Below are 17,244 nucleotides of genomic sequence, written 5' to 3'. Positions count from 1 at the left end.
ACTTTTCCCTTTTTTAAACTGATCATAATAATTTTAAAATTAGAGACGTCTAAAATATATGCTAGTAAGTATCTAATGAAACTTTGATATCAAACATTAGATAAACAATGAAATAATCTATAATAGTGAAACAAAATAAACTTTCCATACTGAACTTACATTAGCAGAATCTGAGATTTTTGATTCGCTGTCTTTGTTTGAGTATTTTGTAGTGTTTAAATATACGTAATTCCGAATTGTTGCTGATAATAATCCATCAGCCCATTCCATAGTATTAGGATCCAGATGTCCATATAGTTCGCTGAGAGTGATACACTTTGGATTTAAAATACAAATATCTATTTTTCCTCTTCTTCCTGAAATCTGAGAAAAATCCAGTGTGATTTTTAAAGACACTGACTATAGAAAAATTGTCTAATTTTTTTGTATCATTCCTACCAGAGGTTTTAGGAAAGATCTTTTGCTTGAAAGAAGGATTCTTTATAAAGGTAGCGCTTTGCAAGAAATAATAAAAGTTGACTTATTAAAATTAGCCATTATATCCAAATAATTATTTTTTAAAATTATGAATACTACAAATGAGGCTTCCCTGATAGCTCAGCTGGTGAAGAATCCACCTGCAATGTAGAAGACCCTGGTTTGATTTCTTGGTCAGGAAGTTCCACTAGAGAAGGGACAGGCTACCCACTCCAGTATTCTTGGGCTTCCCTGGTGGCTCAGATGGTTATGAATCTGCCTGCAATGCGGGAGACCAGGGTTTGATCCCTGGGTTGGGAAGGTCCCCTGGAGAAGGGATGGGCTACCCACTCCAGTATTCTGGCCTGGAGAATTCCATGGACAGAGGAGCCTGGCAGACTAGAGTCCGTGGGGCCGAAAACAATTTGGACACGACTGTGCAGCTTTCACAGACACACAAATGAATCCCTAGGAAAAGAATGGGACAAAAAAAAAAAAAAAAGAAACCATCATGCTTCTAAGTGGACTTTGTAGATGTAATTAAGGGACATATTTGGAGATGGGAAAATTATCCTGAATATCCAAGTGAATTCAATCTAATTGCATGAGTTAAAATTGGAAGAGGAAAGCAAGGCAGCAAATCAGAAACAGGGCAGTACACAAGGATCTAGAGGTATGGACAGTGTGCAAAGATCTGAGAGGGGCCTCCAGAAGGCACAGGCAGCTTCCCGCTGACAGACAGCAAGGAAATGGGACCTACTTATTTATGCCAACACCTGAATGCACAAGGGAAAGAGTTCTTCCCTAGAGCCTCCAGAAAGGAACTCAACCTGCTGACATCTGGATTATAGCCCAGTGAGATCCATACTGGACATCTGACTCCCAGAACCGGAAGATAATAAATGAGTGTAGTTTTAATCCATGTCATTGTGGTTATTAGTTATAGCAGCAATAGAAAATGAACATTTTCTATTTCATATATATATATATGTATGTATATATATATATACAATGAAATATAAACATATATTCAGTATAAATAATATATATACTACTATATATTATATAAATATATTCAGCCATAAAAAGAATAAAATAACATCATTTGCAGCAACAGAGATAGACCTAGAGACTGTCATATTAAGTTAAGGAAGTCAGAGAAAGACAAATGATATCATATGATATTGTTTATATACAGAATCTTAAAACATGATACAAATGAACTTATTTACAAAACAGAAATAGACTCATAGATATAGAAAACAAACTTATGGTTCCCAACTAGGAAGGAGGGGCAGAGACAAGGACTTTGGGATTAAAATATACACACTGCGATATATAAAGGGCTTCCTGGTGGCTCAGGCAGTAAAGGATCTGCCTGTGATGCAGGAGACCTGAGTTCAATCCCTGGGTCGGAAAGATTCCCTGGAGAAGGGAATGGCAACCCACTCCAGTATTCTTGCCTGGAAAATCCCATGAACAGAGGAGCCTGGTGGGCTACAGTCCATGGGTTGGCAAAGAGTTGGACATGATTAAGTGACTAACACTTTTACTGTATTTAAAATAACCAACAAGGGCTTACTATATAGCACAGGGAAATAAGTATCTTGTAATAACCTATAGTGGAAGAAACTGTAAAAAAAGAATATATATATATACACACACACACACATATATAACTGAATCACTGCTGTACACCTTAACTAACAGAACTGTAAATAAATTATATTTCAATTAAAAAACTTTCCATTAAAAAAATCCCATTATGCCTCATCCAGGAACACAATCAATATTTGAGCTATTATGTATTTTGTCTGGAGTCAGAGTTGGATATAGAAGTCAGGAAGAGTAAGATATAGTTTTAAGCTTCAGGTCATAATTGGTACTCAGACTTTATTTACAACGTTCTAATTTCCCTGATGTTGGGAAAGATCGAAGGCAAAAGGAGAAGGAGAAGGCAGACGATGAGATAGTTACATAGCAGCACTGAATCAATGGACATGAATCTGAGCAAACTTCAGAAGACAGTGAAGGACAGAGAAGCCTGGAGTGCTGCAGTTCATGGGGTTGCAAAAAGGCAGATACGGCTTAGCGACTGAACACACACATACACAATCTGTCTGGTGGCTACTGGAATAACAGATATCTGTGTCTCTATTATGCATTTCAAGCAGGAAGAGTGGCAGGCATTTCTTGTGAAAGCTGCAAGAAGGCTACAGACCCACAGAAGCCTAAAATAAGAAATTTCGGATGAAGACATACAACAGACCATCTAAGGCTCTAGGGAGAAGCTAAGGTAAGAATGTTTGAGATTAAAACATTCAAAAGCAGCTGCATATACAAGGGAATTGTGAAAATCAGATGCAGACCCAGTAGAGATGCAGCCACAGGGGGAAAAAAAAAACAGTGAAAAGACTTATACTTTCATCTCAGGCTGATCCTTAGGCTCAGATCAGTGAAGAACTATCCCAGCAGACAGAAAGCCTGTAAAGCCTGAGAAATGTGGCTTTTTTTTTTTTATGAACGCTCAGTTTTCAACAATAAAAAAAAATCACAAGGAATACAAAGAAACATGAAAATCTGTCCATCCAAAGTAATAAACTAAACAGAAAACAGCCCTGAGGAAGCTCAGATATTGAACATAATAAAAAAAGATTTTAACTGTAGTAAATATACTCAAAGAGATGAAGAAAACCATAGTGAAAAACTAAAGGAAATTAGTAAAATGATATGAAAAAAAGTAGGGAATATAAGTAAACAGAAATTATAAAAAGGAACCAAATAGAAATTACAGAGCTGAAAATACAATAGCTGAAATAACAAATTTCAGCAGAGGTAATCAGTTAATTTGAGCAGCCAGGAAAAAGAATCAGCAAATTTGAAGATAGGACTATTGAAATTACCTTGTTAAAACAACTCTCAATACATTTTAGAATATTGAAATCAATATTCTTCTCCAACTGCAAATGAATAAAAACAGGAATCAGTAACAAAAGTTATACATAGAAATTTAAAAATATACCCCTAAACAACCAGTCGTGGGCTAGGCCAGGGGCAGAAGCTGGGAGGACCCCATGCTCGAGGGGCAGCGGCCAAGAGGTGTTACCCCACGTCAAGGGGACGACAGAGAATGAGATGATTGGATGGCATCACTGACTCAATGGACATGAGTTTGAGTAAACTCCAGGAGTTGGTGATGGACAGGGAGGCCTGGCGTGCTGCAGTCCATGGGGTCTCAAAGAGTCAAACATGACTGAGCGACTGAACTAAACTGAATCTGAATACACAAATCCATACAGACAGAAAGTCAACCAATAGTTTTCAGAGAATGGAGAGAAAAGGTAATGGGGAGTGATTTCTTAATGGGTAGAGGGTGTTCTTCTGGAAAATTTGAAACCCGAGTGAGGTGGTAATTGCACAATGTTGTGAATGCACTAAATGATATTGAAATTGTACATCTTAAAATGGTTAATTACATGATACATGAAATTCCCTTGAATTTTACTTTGCAGTGCATGATGAATTTATACCCATCACAGAACCATCCAACTCGAGGTACAGACGTTTTTTTAAAGGATGTGTTTGTGTGCTTAGTTGTTCAGTTTTGTCCAACTCTTTTCGACTCCATGGACTGTTGCCCGCCAGGCTCCTTTATCCATGGAATTCTCCAGGCAAGAATACTGGAGTGGGTTGCCATGCCTTTCTCCAGGGGATCTTCCCGACCCAGGGATTGAACCCAGGTCTCCCGCATTGCAGGCAATTCTTTAATATCGGAGCCACAACGACACAAACATACATAAGGGCATCTAGTACAAGCATTATAGAAGTTTCCGATGATGAAGAGGGAAAAGAAGTCAAGATAAGGAAATAAACTGAACTGAACTAAAATAGAGAGAAGGTCCTGAACAGATCAATTAGGAAAAGTTTTGAATCTAGGAGGAATATCAAAACAATTCCATTACCTAAGATCTTGCCATTAGTCTAAATATTTTTATTATATTTTAAAACCCTCACATATAAAATGGAGAAGGAAATGGCAACCCACTCCAGTATTCTTGCCTAGAGAATCCTGTGGACAGAGGAGCCTGGTGGGCTGCTGGCCATGGGGTTGCACAGAGTTGAACACGACTGAAGCGACTTAGCATGCATGCATACACTGGAGAAGGAAATGGCAACCCACACCGGTATTTTTGCCTGGAGAATCCCAGGGACAGAGGAGCTTGGTGGGCTGCCATCTATGGGGTCGCACAGAGTCGGACACGACTGAAGCGACTTTGCAGCAGCAGCATATATAAAATAATAAACATGAAAGAATCACTAAATAAATTATAGTATAGTCATACACAGTGCTTCCTTGGTGGCTCAGATAGTAAAGAATCCACTTGCAATGCAGGAGAGACTCAGGTTTGGAAACCTATGACAAAACTAGTGCATGCATGTGTGCTAAGTCGCTTTAGTCGTGTCTAACTCTTTGTGACCCTATGGACTGTAGCCCTCCAGACTCCTCTGTCCGTGGAGTTCTCCAGACAAGAATACCAGAGTGGGTTGCCATGCCTCTCTCCAGCAGACCTTCCCAACCCAGGTATTGAACCAACATCTCTTAAATCTCCTGCATTGACGGGCAGGTTCTTTACCACTAGCACCAACTGGGAAGGCTTATGACAAACGTAGACAGCATATTAAAAACCAAAGACATTAGTTTGCCAACAAAGGCCCATATAGTTAAAGCTATTGTTTTTCCAGCAGTTATGTACGGATGTGAGAGTTGGACCATAAAGAAGGTTGAGTACCGAAAAACTGATGCTTTCGAAGTGTAGTGTTGCAGAAGACTCTTGTTGAGTCCATTAGACTGCAAGGAGATCAAACCAGTCATTCCAAAAGGAAATTGATCCTGAATTTTTATTGGAAGGGCTGATGCTGAAGCTCCAAAACTTTGGCCACCTAATGGGAACAGTCAACTCACTGGAAAAGACCCTGGTGATGGAAAAGAATGAAGGCAAAAGAAGAGGGTGGCAGAGGATGAGATGGCTATATAGCATCACCGACTCAATGGACATGAGTCTGAGCAAACTCCAGAAGACAGTGAAGGACAGGAAAGCTTGCCGTGCTGCAGTCCATGGGGTCGCAAGAAGTCAGACACGACTTAGTGACTGAACAACAAAAAAACAACAAATAGTCATATGTGGGCTTCCCAGTGGCACTAGTGGTAAAGAACCAGCCTGCCAATGCAGGAGATACAAGAGATGTGCACTTGAATCCTGGGTTAGGAAGATCCCCTGGAGGAGGGTATGGCAACCCACTCCAGTATTCTTGCCTGGAAAGTAACATGGACAGAGGAGCCTGGCAGCCTACGGTCCGCAGAGTCACAAAAGAGTTGGACATAACTGAAGTGATTTAGCAGACATGCACACATAGTCATATATACAGAATATACTTATTGGAATGATGTTGCAGAAGTTTTTAATGATGGGGTTAATTCTCAGCATATAACGTTAGGTGAAAAAGCCAACATTAGAAAATTTGAAATCATTTATACATAGTACTATCTCAATTATCTATAAATATATTTAGTTTAAAAAATAATGAAAAGAAATATAACAAAGTATTTGCAGTTGTTATAAATTTCTCACAATGGTACATATTTCTTTTGCAATATAAAAAATATTTTTAATAAAACAAATTTCTGCCCACTGAGTTGTAAGGACTGAATGAGATAATTCAAGTAAAGGTGTTTTCACTAGTATTTGGTCCATATTTAGTACTGCATAAATATTATTTATTTTTATTATTGATGTGATAATTTACCTATTACTAATTATAATAATTGCTTGAGAATTAACAGTTATTGATAATGGATAAAGAATTATGAGCTGCCACACGAATGGTTTTGAAGCAGGATATTGCACACTAAAAGAATCCACGTAATTGAGAACCTGAGTTTCTTAGCCTTTTGGACTATATTACCAACCACGAATCTTTAAGTAAGATAATTAAAATGCATACTATTTATTACAGTCTAATTTTATATTGAATAAAAATATGTCTTGAAAAGGTAGGAGTTATTCTAGGTATCTAAGGACAATTCAACACTAGTAAGTCTATCAAGATAAGTTATAAATTAACCAGATAAAATATTAAAAATACATGCTGAGAAATAATTTCATAAATTCTAGGAGTCAAAAACCGAAATGTAATGAGACTAAAAGGTGATTTCCAATGTGTGATAGAGAATACCCATTATAGACTGAGAGCAAAATCGTATTAAATATAGACATAGCAACTGCATTTTAGATAATGTAAGGAACCAAGTATTACAGTTAACATTGTCTTGGAGAGTTAATCAATTCAATAAGATAAAAATATATAAATATTAGAAAAGGGAAAAAATTATAGTCATTTGAAGATATTTCAAAGCAACTAGAGGAATAACAAGTGAAACCAAAAGTTAGTAAAAGGAAATAAATCATAAAATCAGCTAGAAATAAATGAAATAGAAATGAAATGTGATACACCATATTAAACTGAAGAATGAAGATAATTCAATAGATTACCTAAACAAAAATTAAAACTGTTAGTCAATTAGGTAAAATGACTAAATACAACATATATATTTTATAATTTTAACTAGCATCTATCAGTTTGAGATTCAGATGAAAAAAATCTTGTTCACTACAGTGACTCCTAACTACAAAATTCCTAGCAAGAAATTTGACAAGTAAAAAAACATACTTCTGTAAAGAGAACAAAAAGTGTTACCGAAGTAAAAAATTTTTACTGAAGTATAAAATAAGACCTAAACAAAAAGAGAAATATTTTATTTAGTAGAATATTTACCTGTGAAATAGAGTCCCTTTCTTCAATCAATAAGAATTCTTCAATTGGTAATAGTGTTAATGCTTTTTCTAAAATTCTTCTGACTGTTGTTTTTCCTCCTCCTGTTGGACCCACTAACATCACACCAACACAAGCCTAAAACAGAATTGCAGATTTATGGCTTAATTCTAGTTTACTGATTATTCAACAAAGCTGAAGCCTCAAAGTTTTTATTTACAAATACATCTCTGACTATATCCATGGACCATTCATTTAAATTATTTTTCAATCAGTTGTAATCTGGGTTCTGTTTTATTGACTAGGCAAATATTAAAATCACCATAAGTCTCCCAATTTTGATATTCAAAGAATGATTTTCATTCTTTATATTTAATAGTTTATTTCACTTTCTAATTCTCATTTACTCCTCTGCCTTTCTCTGTGATTGACTTCTGTAGTAAGATTTATCTGGGCTTCCTGTTCTCTGTTTTTTCTCTTTTGAGTTCTGATTGTCCTTTCCATGTTAATCTTCCCTAATTCATCCTTGTCTCTCTCTCCTCCACATTGTCCCTATCCAATTTCATCCATTTGAGTATCTTTAACTATCATCTGAATTCTAATGACTCCTTTTAAAAATGTACGTTTTTCTCAGTCTTTGATTCTAAATGCCAGAGTGAAATTTCAGTGTGCTACTAAATACTTCCATCTGGATGTCACACATCGTTTTCAAAGTCAACATAATCTAATCTGTATCTTTTTTCCCCTACATTTGTTCTTTCTTTTATTTCCCTGCTGCTGCTGCTAAGTTGCTTCAGTTGTGTCTGACTCTGTGCGACCCTGTAGACGGCAGCTCACCAGGCTCCCCCGTCCCTGGGGTTTTCCAGGCAAGAACACTGGAGTGGGTTGCCGTTTCCTTCTCCCTAATCTAGTCAATAAAACCACTAGGTCCAACTGTCTGGGCTTCCCTGGTAGCTCAGCTGGTAAAGAATCCTCCTGCAATGCAAAAGACCTGGGTTTGATCCCTGGGTTGGGAAGATCCCCTGGAGGAGGGCATGACAACCCACTCCAATATTCTTGCCTGGAGAATCCCCATGGACAGAGGAGCCTGGCGGGCTACAGTACATGAAGTCGCAAAGAGTCAGACATGACTAAGTGACTAAGTACAGCATAGCATCAACTGTCTGAAGTATAATACTTGCCTTTTTCATTCTCTAATCTCTTTGAAAACTTTTGCATGATACCATCTTTTCTTTATCCCAACCACAATAGCCTGCCTTACCTTGGTGTTGTGAACTGAATTTTTGTGTCCTCCTAACATTCAAATGTTGAAGCCCTAACACCCAGTGCAGTAGTATTGGAGGTGGGGGTCTTTGGTAAGTAAGCAAGTTTAGATGAGGTCATGAGGGTGGACCGCATGTTGGAATGGTGTCTTTATAAGAAAAGGAAGAGAAAGGAGAGTTTGCTCTCCTTCTACTATGTGAGGACAGTGTTAGAAGTGGCCTGCAGCTCACCATCTGCAGGTAGAAGGTTCTCACCAGAAATAAAACCTGCCAGCACTCTGATCTTGAATTTCCCAGTCTCCAGAACTGTGAGAAATAAGTCTGTTGTGTAAGCCACTCAATCTATTGTGTTTTGTTAGAGCAGTCCAAATGGACTGAGTGGGTCAGATGCTAAACATCAGAGTGGGCCCCTCACCATCTCCTTTGGACTATTGCAAGAACATTGAAGAAATAACTATTTTTAACAATGTCTCACACATATACATTAAAATTTAAATATGGATAAAGTTAAAACATCTTTTTACTTCCATTTCAACCCCTATACCTTCATGAAGGCTTTGTGATTCTCTGGTCTGATAGTCTCATTCTATAACTGGCAAGGTGAGAAAGATCCAAAAAGCCTTGCTTGTCAAATGGAAATTATATATTCAGGACTGCAGCTAGCTGGTCCTGGGGCATCACGGCTTTATATGAAAGAATGGCAGCTATTTCTCTGGGAGCAATTTTATACCCCACTTAAACTCCTAAAGCAAAGCTGATGGCTCAGTTGACCCTTGATTCACAAAGATTTCCACAAACGCTTTGGTCTGGTTTACTGATGGTTAAACTAAGCTGAAACCTGAAGTCTCTTGATGTCTAGCCTCAGAGTCAGCTATGAAAAATCAAAAGAAGTCTTGTTTATTTTGCTCCCTGGGAAGAACTCCAATTCTTGGGCTTTTGTTGATGGTCTATTTGGTGTGCCATTTGGAAAACTACAGAACAGAAGATTAAAGATAATCCTATATGGGGCTTTGTACTGTGGAGACAAATGGTAGCTGCTGATCAAACTACCTAAGTCATTCAAGGGCCCATGGTGAGGACCCATTCTGATGAGATTACCCAGAATTAGAATTAAGCTGCTGATCAATTTCTCTTCCCAGGCTGCCATGACAGCTTTCTGGATGCAACATCACACTGGATGTCATAACATGTTCACCATCACAGACTGCACAAAATAAAGAACTGTGTGTTTCTGATGCTACCACTGAACTTCAGACTGGTGACTCCTACCAAAAGTTGACACAGTTGTCTCAGTGAGAGAAGCCACACTGCATAGGGCATGAATGATCCCCACTTACACCTGGCAGATCCTACATCAGATCTTTGATCCCTTCTATTGGGTCTACTGGTGGTGTTTCACTGATATTAACACTATTCAAGCTATGGCCCCGCTATTTCAATCTGACTGACTAACTCTAGGCACACCATCACATCTGTTGAAAGTAATTTGTGTCATGTGTTTGAATATCTGGACCATGTGCAACGTGACAATGGTGTCAACCTTTTAATGCAAGAGTCACTCAAAAATGAGCTGATTATCAAGGAATTCTATGGACCTTCTACACTTCCTACCATCCACAGGCATCTGGTATTACTGAGCACTGGAAAAGCCTTTCAAAAACTGACTCAGAAAGATTTCTGACTCTATCTCCCTTACCTTCTTTTTGTCCAAACACTTTACCAAGAAAATTTGGTCATTGAATGTGAGTTTCCGCAGAAAGGAATTATTTCTTTTCATTTGCTTCCTGAGTAATTATCAGCATGAAACAGATAAGGGATTATATAGAACTATTTTATAAATTTGGAATTCAGTCCTGATAACCATACCTGTGCTTCTTATGTAGAAGCCAACCATTAACTTGCCTCCCTCCCTAAACCAATGCAAACTGCACCTCAGAGAAGATTATATGGCCTCTGAGTGTCAATTTTCCACAAATTTACATTTCTTTGCCTAAAAGGTAAAAGAGCATCCTGTTCTGATCATTTTTTGAGGTCTTCATTGTTTTGTGAAGACTCTGGTGTACATATAAAAATGCAATAAAATGTGTAGGTTCTCCTGTTTATCTGTTTTTGTCAGTTTAATTTTCAGACCCAGTCAGCAACTCTAAGTGGTGCCAACAGATATAAAGACATATTATAAGCCTATGATAATTAAGACTGTGCGGTGTTGTCACAAAGATAGAAATACAGGACAAATAATAAAGTACAGAAGAAATCAATCCTTTTATATATGAAAACTTACTATATGAGAAATCATATATCAGTAAAGAAGTCTTAGGAACACTGGTTATCCATTCAGGGAAAGGGCTTCCCTGGTGGCTCAGATGGTAAAAAATCTGCCTGTAATGCAGGAGACCCAGGTTCAATCCCTGGGTCGGGTTTGATCCCTAGCTTGGGAAGATGCCCTGGAGAAGGGAATGGCAACCCACTCCAGTATTCTTGCCTGGAGAATTCCATGGACAGAGGAGCCTGGCAGGCTACAGTCCATGGGGTCACAAAGAGTCAGAATAAAACTTCCTCTTTTCACTTTCTTACAGGGAAAACGAAATTCCTACTTGACATTTTAATGAAAAATAAACCGCAGACAACTTAAAAGTGAGAAATGCAAGTATCTAAAAATTTCAGAAAAATTACTGACAAAACCTTGATGAGACAAGATAGAAAAGATTTCTAAAAACAGGACACAAAAACACAAGCCATAAAAAAGATCAATAAAGATTATTGCATTAACAAAGTCTCCTGTACAACTGTATACCATGAATATTTCTAAATAGTGTGAAATGAAAATACCCGCTGCCATATCAACAAGCAAGAAATGTCATAGCCATCGGTGATTTCTGGCCTTCAAATGTGAATGATGGCTCCCAAAATTGTGATCCAGTGGATTCTGTGACCCTACCCCTGCACCACCCACCATGATGACTGCTGAGGAGCTGGGGAAATGCAAGAAGCGGCCAGCCGCCACTGCTTAAGGTGAACAAGAAAACAGGATTGGCCCCAGATAGCTGAGGTTCCTATGAAATGAATGAGTTCAGGGAACCCAGAGGCCCGCATCTTCCCATACACAGAATGCTAAGTCCCTTAACTTGATAGCTGATCTTTGATGTTCACACTGCCTGCTCCCTTTGTTGCAAACTTGTATATAGCCTGACATCCCCTCCTGCCTCCTTGGACAGAAATGGTATGGACCTAACAGAAGCAGGCGATATTAAGAAGAGATGGCAAGAATACACAGAAGAACTATACAAAAAAGATCTTAGTGACCCAGATAACCATGATGGTGTTTAGGCAGACATAATGGAGTCCAAAGTCAAATGGATCTTAGGAGACATCACTATAAACAAAGCTAGCGGAGATGATGGAATTCCAGCTGAGCCATTTCAAATCCTAAAAGACAGTGCTGTCAAAGTGCTGCACTCAATATGCCAGCAAATTTGGAAAACTCAGTAGTAGCCACAGGACTGGAAAAGGTCAGTTTTCACTCCAATCCCAAAGAAAGGCAATGCCAAAGAATGTTCAAACTATCACACAATTGCACTCATCTCACACACAAGCAAAGTAATGCTCAGAGTTCTTCAAGGTAGGCTTCAACAGTATGTGAACCGAGAACTTTCAGATGTTCAAGCTGGATTTAGAAAAGGCAGAGGAACGAGAAATCAAATTGCCAACATCCACTGGAACGTTGAAAAAGCAAGGGAGTTTCAGAAATACATCTACTTCTGCTTCATTGACTACACCAAAGCCTTTGACTGTGTAGATCACAAGAAACTATAGAAAATTCTTCAAGAGATGGGAATACCAGACCACCGTACTTGCCTCCTGATAAACCTGTATGCAGGTCAAGAAGCAACAGTTAGAACCAGACATGGACAACAGACTGGTTCCAAATTGGAAAAGGAGTACATCATAAGAAATGCTGGGCTGGAAGAAGCACAAGCTGGAATCAAGATTGCCGGGAGAAATATCAATAACCTCAGATATGCAGATGACACCACCCTTATGGCAGAAAGCGAAGAGGAACTAAAGAGCCTCTTGATAGAACTGAAAGAGGAGAGTGAAAAAGCTGGCTTAAAACTCAACATTCAAGAAACTAAGAGCATAACATCCTATCCTATTCACTTCATAGCAAATGATGGGGAAACAATGGAAACAGTGACGGACTTTATTTTTCTGGTCTCCAAAATCACTGCAGATGGTGACTGCAGCCATGAAATTAAAAGACGCTTACTCCTTGGAAGGAAAGTTATGATCAACCTAGACAACATATTAAAAAGCAGAGACATTACTTTGTCAACAAAGGTCCATCTAGTGCAGGCTATGGTTTTTCTAGTAGTCATGTATGGATGTGAGAGTTGGACTATAAAGAAAGCTGAGTGCAGAAGAATTGATGCTTTTGAACTGTGGTGTTGGAGAAGACTCTTAAGAGTCCCTTGGACTGCAAGGAGATCCACCAGTCCATCCTAAAGGAAATCAGTCCTGGGTGTGTTCATTGGAAGGACTGATGCTGAAGCTGAAACTCCAATATTATGGCCACCTAATGCGAAGAGCTGCCTCATTTGAAAAGACCCTGATGTTGGAAAAGACTGAAGACAGGAGGAGAAGGGGACAACAGAGGATGAGATGGTTAGATGGCATCACCAACTCAATGGACATGAGTTTGGGTATAAACTCCGGGAGTTGGCGATGGACAGGGAGGCCTGGCGTGCTGTGGTTCATGGGGTTGCAAAGAGTCGGACATGACCGAGCAACTGAACTGAACTGAAAGTGAGGGATCAAATAACAAAGTCTAGATAAACAGTTAATTAACAAACAACTTTACTTTGAAGAACATTATAGTAGATATCTTTTATCATAATTTTATTTTTCCTTGATCACACCTATTTAAACACGGAAGCAAATTGCTAACATGACATTCTACACTTACCTGAAGTTGATTATAAAACTGTATGATTCTCTCTTTTTGAGCTGGCCACTGATGTAAGCCCAAGTGTTGTGTTGCAATCTCTATTAGTTTCTTAAAGAAAAAAAAATACATTAATTTAAATTTCATTGCAAATTAAACTTTTAATATGTAATCTTACAAAACCTCTCTAGGTAGCAAATACAGCACTTTATGATGGTATTTCTTAATTTTTTAGTTCACCAACTCCAAAATAATGAAAACATTACTTCCCCTACCAAAGTAAAATACACAGAAAATTTTATGATCACGGACCCCCTGGTAGCAAATTCATAGATCCTCTCCGAATTTAAGACATGCTTTATGATGCATTTAAGAACTAGCTGTTACCACAGTATAATTGTCTAATGATCCTACAGTGAAGAAAAGGTAAAAGATTCTATATCTTTGTGGAATTTTTTGAAAGGAGAACAATGATAAGTATTTTTATTTTTGCTTATTTGTTAATCTGTGTTTAATCACCATTAAAGTTGAATTTCAATTTTGTAATGACTGTTTTACTGTTTCAATGTTAGGAATATTCTAAGATAGCAAAATTTACAAGATGAAAAACTTGACGTGGTTATACATTAGATCATCCCAGGAAGTGGCTGCACCTTTGAAAGATATTTACTATTTCAACACAGGAATTATAGGGCAGCATGATTCCTCCTAAAGTGGGGTTTACTTCAATGTTGATATAATTGGTAACTATGTCTACAGAAAAAGTATGATTTATCCTTTTTCTCACTAGCCTCTCCTACACCATTTCTCATTCCTTGCATTCCTACAATGGGAAGCAGCCAAAGAAAACACACACACTCAGCAAGACTGTACAAACAGAGGAAAAATAGACTCTATGTAAGGCTAACTGGAGGTAGGAAATTATTTTTGAAAAGCAACCTCTTCCAAACAAAGTTGATGAGACTGCCCACTTATGGCCTTCACTGCTTGCAGTTTCAGATGTAGAAACTAGGAATCTCTGCAGTTACTAATACAAACCTAGATACTGCCTGGATACAAGTGAAAAAGTCACACAAGTGTGGAATAAAGATAGCATGGGATGCACAGAAGATCAGAAGAACTGGGATAATAAAAGAAGACATCTTCAGATATACTCGGGTCATCCCACCTGGTGAAGGTTTTGAAATAAAATCATAATCCTGACCTAAAATATTTATGGCTGTATAAGATGTTCATTGGAGTTAACTGGATGACAAAATATATGTAGTTCTTATAACATGATATGGTTTTAGTAATTCTCAGGTTATTCTTTGGTTGCTCTGAGATAATGATCCCTACACACGTTGAATACTGCTAAAGACAGTAATGTGAATAAGTTGTATAGATTCCAACTTATTCCACATGCAATTCAGATTCTTGTATCACAAATAAACAATAAACAGCACACCTACAGGGTATTTTTTAATAACATGCCTTCCTATGTGGGTGTGTTATATATGATTGATTGGTCATTGTGTAAGCCATCAAAAATACACCATTAAATAAGAGACTGAATTATTCCACACTGAATATTAAAATCATAACTTTAAATTATCTTTGTGCCATTTCTATGAGCCATATAGTACAATTTGGTAACATTTTATTAAACAGTTGAGAGCTTGCATATTTATCAATGTAAAAATTATACAAAGGAGGAAGTAGCTGAATAAATTATCATATATAAAACTTTTCCATAAGCTATAAATTAACTTGTAAAACTGATGAAAAGGTGAATAAATAATGAGGTTCAAAAGTAAAATCATTAATCTACATGCAGAAATGTTATTACAATGCCAATGTTATTTGTTCCAGCTGTGTTTTGAAAAATGTTAAAGGTAACACTGCTGCTGCTTCTAAGTCGCTTCAGTCTGGAAGGATTTAAAACTTGTAACTGTAGGAAGGAGAGTAGGAATTTACACATTCTCTCTGAGAAGAATAGAAAGATGTTTACATAAGACAGAGAAGGAACACTTGTCAACTGATATTTTCCTCCTTTTTTATAGCAAAATGAAAATCTTTCAAATGCAAATGAAATCTTCAAAATGCAGGCAAAACTTAGATGCAAATATCCACTGTCTTTCTCCTAGAAACCACCCAGCAAAAAGAAAAAAGTCAAATTGCACTTTCATTAAAATAATGAAACAAATAAAATCTAAAAAATGTAAAACAAAGATAAGTGCTATGAAAAAAACTAAGCATGGTTTAGAGTGGACTGCGACTTGTTGGTCTGGAAAAGTCTAACTCATTTAATCATGTGGAACAAAGAATCTTACACTATATGTCTCCTTCAAAATTACATATTAAAAGGGCTTATTGAATACCAAAATTCATAACAAGAGAATTTATACTGAAATTAAGAATATCAAAGGCAAATGAAAAATTTAAAAGCTTCTGGAGAGAAAGAACAGATACACTACAAATGAACACATACAGGTGACACTGATCATTTCAAGAGTGGAACAAGAGAAAATGTAATAATATTTTAAAGATATTAAATATTTTAATGTATTAAATGAAAAGAACTTTACACTTAAAATTTTATAACCAGCCAAACTGTAATCTAAATATAAAGGCATATGAGAAATAGTTGCCAAAGGTTTGTCACACAAAACCTAACTGAAAAACACTGTTGGAAGAAGTACTAAAAAAAAGGAATATATTGAAGTCTATAAGAGATATGAAGAGAAAGTTTTATAAAATATCTTGTTAGTTTACAGTATTCTAAACGCATGCACATGCCTGTGTGGGCAAACATATGTGTTTATAAAAACTAGGTCCAAAGAAAAGGAAAAGGAAAAAAATTCCCATAATCACCAGTCCAGATTCGATGCAGGATACAGGAAGCTTGGGGCTGGTGCACTGGGATGACCCAGAGGGATGGTACGGTGAAGGAGGTGGGAGGGGGGTTCAGGATGGGGAACATGTGTACACCCATGGTGGATGCATGTTGATGTATGGCAAAACCAATACAAATTGTAAAGTAAAAAAAAAAATAATAATAATATAAAAATAAAAAATAAAATAAAAAAATAATAATCACCAAAAAAAAATTTATGATATGACATATATAAGAATGAGAGTATGGGGAAGACCAAAGAGTAAGCTAAAGTACTTGTTTTGAAAGGGAAAATATATAGATATTGAAAAAATTAATAAATAGGAACAAATAATGCTGGATGTCAGTCTTCAATTAAGAGAGGCACCATAGAGAATAAACACAAAATAAACACAGAAGAAAATTCAATCTATCCCCCAGAGAGCAGGGTGAGAGAGAAAACAAGGAATAAAAAGAAATTAAATACATATTATAACAGTAATGAATTTTAAGATAACAGAATCTATAATGAATATAAAAAGTTAAAATCAACACAGGACAGATAAATCACAGACTGAATTACAAGAAAACAAAGTCCACTGATACATCTCCCATAAGACTTATAGTTCAAACAGAGAAACATAGAAAGTTTGAGAAATATAAGAATGGAAAAAGAGATTCTAAAAATATGAATACACATAAAAAAGTTGGATAGAAATCTTAATATCTGACTAAATAGGTCTTAAGGCAAGATATAGCATACGGTCCAGAAAAAGAGTATAGTGATTAAAGAATAAACAAACATATGCAACTTATAGCGTCAAATTATATAAAGTAACAATTGACAGACATGCAAGACACATTGATAAATCAATAATTTCAGTTAAGATTTTGATATA

General features: G+C 36.9%; 1 protein-coding gene across 2 annotated transcripts in view; it reads right to left on the bottom strand.

The window, feature by feature from the left end:
• Positions 1–17,244, bottom strand: part of DNAH14 (dynein axonemal heavy chain 14) — a 394,303-nt gene that overhangs the window by 173,365 nt on the left and 203,694 nt on the right. For both annotated transcript variants that reach the window (XM_061382365.1, XM_061382363.1), the window contains 3 exons: positions 13,513–13,602; positions 7,291–7,425; positions 160–363 (listed from right to left, as the gene is read on the bottom strand). In XM_061382365.1, the coding sequence (XP_061238349.1) occupies positions 160–363; positions 7,291–7,425; positions 13,513–13,602 (429 nt within the window). The remainder of the gene's footprint in view (positions 1–159; positions 364–7,290; positions 7,426–13,512; positions 13,603–17,244) is intronic.

The sequence above is a fragment of the Bos javanicus genome, chromosome 16 (genome assembly GCF_032452875.1).
Source record: "Bos javanicus breed banteng chromosome 16, ARS-OSU_banteng_1.0, whole genome shotgun sequence".
Taxonomy (NCBI): Eukaryota; Metazoa; Chordata; class Mammalia; order Artiodactyla; family Bovidae; genus Bos; species Bos javanicus.
The sequence above is the reverse complement of the archived record's forward strand: the minus strand, read 5'-3'. Positions and strand labels throughout refer to the sequence as shown.